This window comes from Saccostrea cucullata, unplaced genomic scaffold (assembly GCF_032062105.1).
Source record: "Saccostrea cucullata isolate Sc308-1 unplaced genomic scaffold, CSIRO_AGI_Scuc_v1 ctg2969, whole genome shotgun sequence".
NCBI lineage: Eukaryota > Metazoa > Mollusca > Bivalvia > Ostreida > Ostreidae > Saccostrea > Saccostrea cuccullata.
In genome coordinates this window covers 9,433-22,749 of record NW_026918001.1, presented here as the reverse complement: position 1 = coordinate 22,749, position 13,317 = coordinate 9,433, and the positions used below count along the sequence as shown (strand labels likewise).

General features: G+C 31.6%; 1 protein-coding gene across 1 annotated transcript; it reads left to right on the top strand.

Moving 5' to 3' along the window:
- Positions 1–9,258: 9,258 nt before the first annotated feature.
- LOC134229519 (fucolectin-like) lies at positions 9,259–10,882 on the top strand. Its single transcript, XM_062711298.1, has 2 exons — positions 9,259–9,547; positions 10,665–10,882. Exons 1-2 carry the CDS (start codon positions 9,259–9,261, stop codon positions 10,880–10,882), a joined length of 507 nt encoding a protein of 168 aa, XP_062567282.1.
- The last annotated feature ends 2,435 nt before the right edge of the window (positions 10,883–13,317 follow it).

Genomic DNA, 13,317 nt, shown 5'->3' with positions numbered 1-13,317 from the left:
TCAAAATAAAATTAGCCTACGGTTAATTAACCACTGGTTAAGTGATTTAACCACTGGTTAGTATCCCATAATGCATTACATTTGTCCAGTTATCAACCAAAAAAATGGCTACCATGGTAAATATCAAATGAGTAAATAGTGAGAAGTTTTAATGTTACAACTGTATTGGAGATGTGGAGAAGTATCGAGATGAAACAGTTATCAAACTTAACACAAATTTTAGTCACAAACAGTAAGGAAAGCACAAGTCAGCTGGGATTATACTTTGCAGAAAATTCAAGTGGCGGATGCAGTAAGCACATAGACTGGCATAGGATGATTAGCATCACAGGTAAGATGGATATGAGGCTGTGTTCAGACTGATGGCAGATATTTAGATGCTCAAAATGTTAAATCTTAGTTTTAAATTTATATTTTATAGGCATAATGAATCTCTTCAAAATAATATTCCTATCCAAGAATTGGCTATACTTACGAGGCAAATACATTAATTTGTATCATCTCATGCTTAAATAATAACTGATTGGAGTCATAACACCTTTACACTATGTAAACGTCGTCTGCTTTTCTTCGAGGAAATTCGCACTTGTTGTATTATCGCTTTTTTACATACCTTGACAGAAAGATTCGGTTCAGTGGTATGTGAAACATTTCCAAACAATAAATAACTTTCCTCACATTGATGTCATCCTGTATTACAATGCACTAACACTGATAGTAGATAGTATTTTTTTTAAATGTGGTCGAATATACAAGTTGATATAGCGAGTTCGTCGCTAAGGCATTTCGCTCCGTCAAAGTAGATTTCGCTGTGTAACTAAAATGCATTATTCAAAGTGTATTTTATAAACACCACACCTGTTAATATTAGCATCAATATTTATAATAATTAAAACTTTATTAATAATAATTGATATTATTTTGGAAGGAAAAAAAAACCAAATACATAATTGAAGACATTTAAAATCGGGTGGTGGGGGAGGGTTTAAGATTCTCAATTCATTTTAAAAGTTTATGTTAAGTAACCCAAATAATGTTTCAATTTATCTATATAAATAATTAGACTGTAAGACCTATATGCAAATGACTAACAATTTTATTCAATTATAAATTTTGTTTAAAATGTACATATAATAATTATTATTTATTTTTCAGCAGGGGAAGGCCACTTGACAAGATCCATTGCACTGCCAACAAATTTATCCTCGAAAGAACCAAGTAAAAACATTTCTGCTGAGGATGAAGACTTGAAAACTATTATATTCCTGACAGTGTTGTTATCCCTGCCTAATATTGCTACAAAGCCACTTCAACTCGACTTATAAATGACTGCATATGTCAATTTTAGTATTCATCAACATTAAACTCTTGATTACAATGTCTATTAGCCTTTGTTTCTTTTGTTATCACCAAAAATTTACAAAAAATAATAACTTGTTAGTCATAATTATCCACTGGTTATGGGACTTAACCCACCTCTGTGGAATGGCTAACTTTAGCCAATATTTAACCACTGGATAACAAAGTTAACCAGTGGATAAACTTTGAGCAACAGAATTTAACCAATGGTTAAAAGTTAACCGCTCGATAAGAGATTTAACCAGTGGTTAACCTTAACCAGTGTTTTGAGCAACTCAATCCAGTTGTCCTATGTTAGACATCCTTCAGGTCAAGATCTAGTAAATGACTTGAGTCTAATTTTTTGGTGGTAAATGCATTATGATGTCATAATCAATTTCCATTTTCTTTTTTCCCGTAATTTTCAGTTTTATCAGAATTACATTGAAAATAGGGTATTTTTATGGCATTCAATCTGAAATCATATGAAAAGTAATCCCGATACAGGTTTATATTTGAGATTATTTGAAAGAAGAGGTCATCAACTTTCAATTTACTGTTTTCTGAGAGACTGTACAGACAGTCTGGATACATTTCCTTTATCAAATATGAAATAAAATTCATATGTCTGTTTTCCTTAATCATTCATTGAAAATGACAGTTTGAAATATGGTTTTTCATTTTGTTTACGCACAAATTAGGATCCCAAACACCTTATTTGACTAAACTAGTTATAAAGCATTATTAAAAGAATTTTTTCTCATATTTGATACATCTGTAAGCACCTTTCATTTACTAGATCTTGACCTGAAGGGGCTTTGGAAAAAATAAACATAAAGGAATAAAGTAAAATGATACGGCTCAAGTCAGATAAAATTACATGGGTTGGTCATTAAAGTGTGGTCCATAATAATTTTGCTACATAACTTTGCTATTAATCCCTATACAGGTTTGATGTATAACATAAGAGAATATTTTTATTTTTATTTCAATTGAATCATTGTTCTGACCGAGACAAATACAGGACACTGAAGATTGACACTAAGTCTAGTACATTATATTCAATCTATTGCTGAAATAGATTTAAAGAATTTAAAAAAAGGGTACATTTAGGAAAAATCAAAATTACAATGAATCTTTTTTACCAAAAAGAATAGGTAAAAATATCAAGAAAGTTTATTGAACTCTTTACTTTGAAATGAATTATAAATGCTTATATATCGATCGAACGTCTAAAAGGTATAACACAATTCAAAGGTTTCCTATTAAAACATCTTCTGAAAAAAATCATATACATGTATCTGCTGTTAAATATTTAATGTACACGGAGTACAAAACGATTTTAATGCCTCTAAAATCAAAGATTCAGCAGTATTTTGTTTCTGCCTGTCGGACCCTCTGTCCGTCTTATAAGCTGGGTGTTTGTTTGCAAACTTTATCCTTGACTATAACATTAATTGGTTAGAGATTGGTTTTCATATTTGATATGGGTATTCCTTGTGACAGGACATTTGAACCAATTTGATGACCTCTTGACCTTTTGAGCTTATCTATAGGTATGATAAGCTCAAAAGGTCAAGAGGTCATGAAATTGGTTCAAATTTATAGGTATGATTCACTTTTGAAAAAAACGTTAACCTTAGTACTAACTTTTGAAGTGACATATCCTTTTCCTGGATATAAGTACTAGTGTATTTGAGTATTGGGCGCAAATCTTTTTAAATTATCACCCTTGGCAATAGCTAAATATGGAGGATAATCGTCTTCAAAAATCCAGACTATCAGATCTTGTAAGATTGTAAATTCAAGCTTGTAATCGTATCCGTTTCATATTCTATGTAATATGGTAATTCAGACATCCAAGCAAGTAGTTCCAAACGTACATATGTATTGACTATGAGTTCATATCATGAATGTGTGTATTTTTGATGTTGTAAACATTTTTTCCGGAATTTTTAATTCCTCGTCCTGAATAAAATACAAAGACAATTCATAACTCTACAAATGTCAAGTCTGCATGATTGTGAGGAACTATGCAGGGGCATTAGTGCTATTATTCTTTTCCAATATTCTTATTTACTTTTCATATTAAAACTTTTTTTCTGTTTTCCACATAAGATAAATTCTAACGACTTAGTTTTTTTATTTCATATTTTATAACGATACTACGCTTGAATACCCGATCACTCGGTATAAAAAAGATTGTAATGTATAAGTGTGTTAATTTTAATTGGGACTAGTTAATGACTTCATCATTTTTTTACGCCTGTAACAAAAAATCAAGTCAAACAAAATCAATTTCTTGTAAATTTATTTATCTGTTTTCTCTCCAATTAATAAATTAAAATACACCAATTAATACAAATGGTTAGTTTACAGCTCTTTTCAAGGGAGGGGACAATCTGTAATGCAATTTTGTAATGATTAGAAAAACGAAAGAGGAGATCCTTAAAGAATAGAAAAACAACTTGTCAGGATCGATAGACGTATATTATTTTTAATGGACTGTTATAAAATGTGTTCGATAAAAACAAATTATCATTTCTATTAAAAAGGAACCAAGATATATGATTACAGCTGTGTGCTAGGTAATTAGGTCACCATTAAAAAAGTAACAGTGTAAACAAGCAGACGGCCACAGGCGAAAACGGGTACTTTAATTATTCGCAGATGTCATTATATGCCTGTGTGGGATTATGTTTATGCTGAAATATACGAGGGTTATCCTGTAAAATCGTGGACAAGTTGTCTGACGTAAAAAATAATCATCACTACGTTCTGAAAATTTCAAAACTATTTAGCACATACCTTCTGAATAAACATAGCAAATTTCATATAGATGCATGCATAAATAAACAAATTATGAGATTTTATATTATGTATTGTATCACGTTACGGCGCACGGATGATTACGATAAAGTGACTTAAACAGCGTTACGTTTCATCTTTGCGATAAAAAAACAGTTGGATAAGTCCAACTTAAATTTAAGAATTTCATTGATGCACCTACTTTGGTCTCCACAAACAGTTGAGGAAACCAATCTGGCACAAACGAGCAATCTTCTAATGATTTATTAGTGAGTTACAGACAGTATTCCCACCATCATTCATCTAATAGAAAATCTTATATTGACGGTTAACAGTGACAGCGTCTTTTGATATTACAATTATAGCAGATTGACCGTATGTTTTGCACTAACTGAGGTCTCGATCAAGAAAGACTTCACTGAGAAAACTCCCATTTCAATTCTATATACTAAAGATCAGTTGATTTGTTTATTTATTCTTCTTCTGTATTAATTCTAATTCTAGAGGTGTTATTACACCATTTAAATCAAACTGAACTGCTCTCTGGTGCGCGGCAACGTCATCAAACGTCAACATTTTTCGTGTGTTGAGTTTACCATTTTCCCATTTCTAATGCTCAGCAAACTGTCAAAAATAACCAAAAAATTAACCGTTTTCCAATATTCTTATTAACTTTTCATAATCAAACTTTTTTCTGTTTTCCACATTAAATAAATTCTAACGAGTTCGTTTTTTTATTTTTTCATATTTTATGACGATACTACGATTGACTACCCAAGCACTCGGTATAATAAGATTGTAATGTATAAGTGTGTTAATTTTATTGGGACTAGTTAATGACTTCATCAATTTTTTTATGCCTGTAACAAAAATCAAGTCAAACGAAATCAATTTCTTGCTGTAAATTTATTTATCTGTTTTCTTTCCAATTAATTAATTATTTAAGATACACCAATTAATACAAATGGTTAGTTTACAGCTCTTTTCAAGGGAGGGGACAATCTGTAATGCAATTTTGTAATGATTAGAAAAACGAAAGAGGAGATCCTTAAAGAAAAAAAAACAACTTGTTAGGATCGATAGACGTATATTATTTTTTAATGGACTGTTATAAAATGTGTTCGATAAAAACAAATTATCATTTCTATTAAAAAGGAACCAAGATATACGATTACAGCTGTGTGCTAGGTAATTAGGTCACCGTTATTAAAGTAACAAAGTAAACAAGCAGACAGCCACAGGCGAAAACGGGTACTTTAATTATTCGCAGATGTCATTTTATGCCTGTGACTTTGTGGAATTATGGATATGCTGAAATATAGAAAGGGTTTATCTCAAATTCTGTAAAATGTTTTTTTCCCTCTAATATAGAACTTATGTTGGTAAACTTTTGTCATAAACTGTTCAAACTGTTTAAACAAAGTGATAAACTCGCACCCGCATATCAATCAGTTAGAAAGGCTCATGGTATGTTTAATTACTTGGAACTAAAATAAGTCCAGCCTGCGAAACAGTTGGAATTGTTATATACTGCGACTACAAACTTTCGGACATTTTTAGGACTTCTTATATAGAGAATATAAAAAAATCACAAATATATTTCTTCAAACAGCTTATAGACTAAGTTAACTGAACAGCATAAGTAATATTACCCAAGAAAAAAATTCTTTCCTAATTTCATTGACATAAAATTGTCCACATAAAAGTCCACATTTTGTTCTAATAGACGCATTTGTTGTTATAATTCTAATATGTTGCTTTGACCTTTATGTGGTTGAATAACAACCAACAAGTTACTTATAAACTGTTAAACAAGGAGACGCTAATTACAATTATAATAGGCAAACAGGAACCGAACATAAGCAACAGATAAAGGATCCGATCATAAGAAACACACCATGTAGTTAACAATTCGAATCCTGCAGCAAAGGGATTTTTCATTTATTTTCTTTCTACAAAGTAAAATAAGGAAAAGAATACTTTTTCAAAACGTAACTGTTAAAATAAGTTTATAACAAAATATTTTACTATGTACAATTTACATAGGCTGTCTCCATTACAGTATGTAAATAATAGGCGATAAAATTTTGCCAGGTGAACTGTAAATCTTGAATTTATCTCTGCGCCTTATTCAATTTTGATTATTATAACGTCACAATCATATTTTGTTTAATGTCATAATAACACCTATATAACGTCACGAGAATGACGGCATTATGTAATTTGTATTAAAGAAGTAAGGTATCATCATACTTATTATTACTTATATTTACATTTGGGACTGATTTATTACAAATAGTAAGTTACAAAAAGCAAAAGTATAAATTGAATATGTTGAAGTAATACTCGGTAGAAGGTGCTTATAACAAAGGTGAAAGTTTGTGGAATACATTTTAAACATCAAGGTCAAGAAATAAAAATGATTCGGGCCAAATACTCAAATATACTAGTACTTGTATACTGATTGTACACACGAGTTGACATCAAAAAGATGTTCGAGTTTCTGATTGACATAATCTATGTGGTTTTTGGAAACCAGGTCTTTCAACAATATATTGGAATTTCCATGGGTACCAATTGCGTCCCATTATTAGCAGATCTATTTTTGTATACATATGAAGCAGAATTTATACACAATTTTATGCGTAAAAAGAATAAAACACCTGCTGTGGCCTCGATCAAATCCGAGCGACATTTAGATACAATGATTGATTATGACTGTTTAACGTCCCTCTCCAGAATATTTCACTGATATGGAGACGTCACCATTGCCGGTGAAGGGCTGCAAATTTAGGCCTATGCTCGGCACTCAGGGCCTTTGAGCAGGGAGGGATCTTTATCCTGCCACATACACCTTCTGTGACACGGGGCCTCGGTTTATACGGTCTCATCCGAAGGACCACCCCATTTAGTCGCCTTTTACGACAAGCAAGGGGTACTGAGGACCTATTCTAACCCGGATCCCCATTTAAATACATCGACGACGTATTTTCTTAGATATAAATTACATCTGTTTCATACTTGGATATTTTTCTTAAAAAAACGTTAATGGTAATCGAAACCAGGCTCAATGATAAACGTGATGATGACTAACTTTACTATAGTCAACATCCATTTGTTATGCAGCATTATACCTTTTTCATCCGGATACGGAGTTTTTATACCTCAGTTGTTTCGATACGCAAGGGCATGATCTACATATGAATAATTTATAAAACGAGGTAATTTATTGACAAAGAAGTTTATGAAACAAGAATATCAGCAGTCTAGTTTAAAATTATCATTTTATAGATTCTTTGGTCGATACAATGACCTTGTCAGCAAATACACATTATTTTTGAGTCTGACTGACGTTTTTCATACTAATTGTAAGTCCATTATATACACTGAATTGACGACAGATTTCCCCGTTATTTCCCAAGCATAACACGGCAAGGGATGATCACACGTTCAAGGCACCTGATCCCACCTATGATGTTTTGGAGGGTCCATGCCTGCTCTGCTCCTATTTTTTAAAATTGTTTTATGGACTTTTCATCTTGAATACTGTTCCTTATCTCCATATGTTTTTTTTTCCAGAGAAAGACATGTGACTTCAAAAATTAGTGCTAAGATTGATGTTTTCATTCAAAAATGAATCACATTTATATGTAAGCTCAAGTGGTCAACACATTGTGTCCCAGTGAAAGGTCTCGTCACAAGGAATACCCATTTCAAAGATGAAAAATAATCATTAACCAATTAAAGTTATTGTAAAGGATAATTTGCAAACAGACACACAGCTAGACAAGAGGGTCGAACAGGCAAAATCAATTTACTGCTTTCATAGACATTAAACATTAAACAGTTGATACATGTATATAAATTTTATCAAGAGATGATGGGGAAACCTATTAATTGTGCAATACCTTTTAGATGATAGCTAAACATTTATAATCCGTTTTAAAGTAACGAGTTTAATGAAAACTATTTTGATATTTTACCTATTCTTCTTTATTAATAATTTTTTTATTCACCTATATTTACCAAACCATTTCGTTTATTAATTTATTTAAGAAATAATGCATCATTTAAAAACATCTATCGGGATATAAATACTGGTTGGTCACGAGATCAAATTCTATGAAGCCCGAAAAACGCGTCGAATCTTTATGACTTCACAGATAAATTACGTCGAACGTTTATGACGTTCGAGGAACCCGTATTTATACAGTAATAGATACGTATTGCTTTCAATAGTGTTATAGAAACGGAAACATTTGCAAATGTAAATATTTGAATAAATATAACAAAATTTGAATATATTGTACTCGTGTCAATTTTTAGTATAATTGTCTCGTGCAATGTTTCAGATAAAAATCAGAATATTATGTTATACGTCAAACGTAGCCTGTTTAGGAATTAATAGCAGGGTTAAGTAGCATAATTATGATGAACCCTTCTTTTATGATCGATCCAATATTATTTTATATGACTTTAGCCATCCCATTTTTTGTTTACTTTATTACTTGATGTTAGTTTCCAAAGCCCTTAGGAGAACATAGGAAAACTAGACGGAATATATTGTAGTGTGTTTCCAGTAATGAATTTGAATGCATTGAATAATATAACAAATGTGTAAAGTGTTAGAATTGAATTCAAATTTTTCACAATTTATCAATAAAACTAACATATTAAAAATTAACACAAAAATAAACATTTTTTACTCTATTTTACTTTGTGGTCCTTCTTGTGAAAAAAAATCCAAATACTGATTTTAAATATTTTTATGCTTTGCATGAAGATAAGGTGATTATTTATCAAACACATTCTTCCTGTTAAAATTTTTTTTTTCGAGATATTTTTCAATAACGTGTTTGAAAATCACATTAATTGGAATTTATATCATTAGGAATTTAATTTATTCGTAATTGCTAAGCCACAAGAATTAAAGTTTGTGGGAAACTTTTCAATACATTACTAAAATATCCCAAAATTACCTGTACATCTGTGACTTTGTCACATGTGTAATTTTATTATTTAGCTGACGCATTATTGCTTTAAAATTCTCAATAAAAAGAAATTTTGAGCAGGAGAAGAATTCATTATCGATGCGATTTTCCAATGTCGATAATGGCGGGTTCTCTGACGCTTGTTTTCCTTCTGGTCGTCTGCTTCGCTGCTACTGCTGCAGATAACCACCATAACAACATGCACGCCTGTAAAAATGTGGCGTATGGAAAGTCTGCGGTTCAAAGTTCCGAATATAATTCTGAAAAATATCCAGCATCGAATGCTGTCAATGGTGACCTAACAGACTTCTCCCATACCAAGAAAGAAAAATCGGCATGGCTTAGGATTGATCTTGGAGAGGACCATGAAGTTACCGAAGTTGAGGTCTTCACTAGACCGAATTGCTGTGGTAAGTAATCAACAATTATATATTAACCCTCTAATCGTTATTTAAATATAGTTTTGAGAAGTTCTTTCTCGAGAAATTTAATGTACAAAGCGTTGAGCATGTTGAGGACTACAAACGTGTATAAAATGTATAATATATAATTGATTATATAACTGAAGCTGAAAGAAATAATAAAGCATTACGTTTTTCTAACATTGTTTCCTTGTAATTTTTTTTATTCTAATATTAATAACCGGACACTGTGCTATTTCTTTTCATTTTTGATATAATTAATTATATATACCCGGTAAATCAAACTTTTAAACTCAACTTAATTATATAATTAATTATATCCAAAAAAAAATGAAAAGAAATAGAACAATGTCCCTGGCATACTATACTAACTAGAAAGTGATTCCTTATATTTCCATTTCATTGTGAAATAAAATTGTAGATTTTCACTTTAAACATGTAGACACAGATTTAAATTACACGAGGAGTGCCATCCCAATTTCAATAGTCCTCACCCGCTGACGTCAAGCACAACGGCAGCCGCACGAGATTTTCATGCATATTTGGTCTCCTTAGCGTCAGACTAGGAGACAGATGCAAACGAGATTTGCATGCTTATTATGCCTCCTAAGCTCCTGACCTATTGACATCCATAATTTATTTTCCGGTAGAATTATCAAGAAATTAGCTTCACTAACTTTCAAAGGGTTATCACGGAGTAAAATTAGAAATGGAAATATTTCTATATATACGTATCATAATTTTTACATTAAAACCGAGCGTTGTTACTACGATTATGCATCAGCTTTTTTAAACTTGCCATATACACGTAACTGAATTGCTTGATATTAATGTATGAAAACTTTAAATGATGAAACATACTAACAATTCAAAGGTTGAAAAAAAAAAATGGTAAGGCCTACCTATTAAAATATCTTTTCAGAATGTTTATTTATATTTTGATTTTGAAATATATTTTAGTCCATTTTAAATTCAAATAACATTTCGTCATATTTTTGTATCTTAAGTAATAATTAAAAAAAAAAACCTGATTGTAAAATAAAATGTACGAGATGCATTTTCCCTTCTGGCTTGTATTTTTATTGTATCAACGTATTTTACATAGGTGGCCGACTTCACGACGTAGACGTCAGAGTAGGCAAAACAGCGAATTTCAATGATATGGTCTTATGCGGTCATTTCCATGGACCTGCACACGTTGGAGAAAAGTTTTCTGTATGGTGCCCTTCTGAAACAGTTGGACGATATGTACAGATACAGGCCGTGGGAGGATCAGAGACTTACTTAGACCCGGCAGAGGTGGCTGTTTGGGGACATTTGTAATTCATCAAAGTAAAAATCAATAAACTAATTTTGCATGAAATGTAAAATTCTAATATTAATTTTTTTTAGTTCAATATCAATCCTGATAATTGAATTTGATAAGAAAAATAAGGACGATTTTATCCATTATTGCCACACTTTTTTTTTTCTTTTGCACACTTGATTTAATTTAATCCACTGTTCATTTGAAAAGTGATCACTTTTATAAATGTTATTCAGAGCGTGAAAAATATTAATTCTAACAAATGAACAGAATCTGTCTCATTTGACGGTAGAATATGGTATGCAAACAAAGAGGTAAATACTTAAAACTGAAAAGAGCAGACTTGCAGTTTAACTATAAATAGTAAAGAATGGAATAACCAACAATCAAGGAATAAATAAATTCAATATGAATGAAAATATAAAATCACTCAAAATTGTACGCAACTTTTTACATCAAACACCGTTCAGGCCCTCTTGCTGGTTGCGTTTCGTTAACGATAAAGGAATGGAGTGATTGGAATGTGGCGAGACCCTCAAGTCATTCATTTCGTTTTCCAACAACTTTCATCAAATTCACGGTAACGAGGTTCATCTTTACCGGTATTAAAATTCATTTTTATTTTTTTGAAAAGTTAAATGAATGTACCTTAAAAGAATTGGACATTGCCTGGCGACACTTTTAACACGTACCTACAGTTAACATATATACTTTTAATTAAGGAATTAAGGAATCAAAGCCTAGTTAGTATAGTATGCCAGGGCATCAACAATAGTAACAAACATGTGATAATTTTGCATAACTGTCGATGTCCGCTTTGCATAAATTATCCCATGTTTCCCACTATCTTTTATGTCCCTGACATACTATACTAATTAGACAGTGATTCCTTATAGTATATTTCCATTTCTTTGTAAAAAAAAATGTAGATTTAGGCTTTAACTTTGTAGACATAGATTTAAATTACACTAGGACTCTCATACAAATTCTAATAGTCCTCATCCTTTGACATCAAACACAAAGACAGCCGCACGAGATCTACATGCATATTTGGCCTCCTTAGCGTCAAACACAGAGACAGATTCGCACTAGATTTGCTAGCATATTAGGCCGCCTTCGCTCCTGACCTATTGACCTGCCGAATTTACATTCCGATAAAATTATCAAGAAATCAACTCCGCTAACTTTCAAAGAGTTATCACAAAGAAAAAAAAATAAGGGTGAAAATATTGATTGTAATGGACTGAAATAATACGGATACAGATAATATGTGCAGAGTATGTTGGATTGTTAAGAAATGTTTTGCAACTTGCATGATATGACATTAGCTTTACCGTCGTGATTTTCACATTATGACGTCAAATTACATAAGGGCCCTTTCCGCATTGGATGGTATTGGATGGCTCAAATGAAATTGAAGTCCATGTTACAGAGAAGAGCTGTGGTACAGTGTATGTAATCAAGCATGGCAGTTGACGACGAGGCAGTTTTGATTTATGAATAAGGATATAAATAATGTATTTTCGATATATAATGACCGAAGAACATAACTTAAAACGCTTTGCAAAGTTTATCCTTATATATATCTTATAAATTGATAATTAATGTCATAAAGCATAAAAAAACCAGGAGCCACAACGCTCATCTGAGACAACTTTGGCTTTGATTTCCCGCCAGAAAAAATATTACTCTTTATTTTTTGCCTTTTATGACTCCATTATATACACAGGGGGTTTGATTTGAACGAAAATTGATCTATGTTACAACATTATATGGATCCGATCCAGCCAACCCTAAAAAACTATGATTAAATGATTCATAATCAACATTATCCTCTGGAATCTTTAATATAAGGTTCCACTTTTCCAGGCTAGCGGTTCTTGGAATCTCATTTTAAACAACATTCAAAAAATTTTCAAGCCAAACTTTGTTATTGTTGCCCCATCCTTTACCCAGGGGGGCATGATTGGAAAAATATATAGAAACAACACTACATCAAGAATGTTTTGAATAAGTGTTTGCTTTTCTTGTCCAGAAATTCTGAAATAGATTTTAAAAGATTTTTATCCATATTTCACAGATTTTAAACGTCTTTTCCTATTTTTTTTTCAATGTTATACGTATACTTTGATTCCCTATTCTGTCCCCTTTCCCCCTCTTATGAACCATTTAGAATCTATGATACATTAAAAATCTGTCCAGTGGTTTTTTAGAAGAAGATTTGAAAGATTTTTCCCAAATACAATGTATTTCAATATTAAACTGAGATTTCTTATTCCAGTCCAACCCTAGGCTTACACTTTGCCATAATTTGAACAATTTAAAATCTATACAACCTTTGAAAGTCTTTACATAAGATTCACCTTTATTGATCCAGTGATTCTTGAGGAAAAGTTTCTTTTTGCTGACCTCACCCTATTTTTGCGTTATCTTCATAGTCCCCCCACCCCCA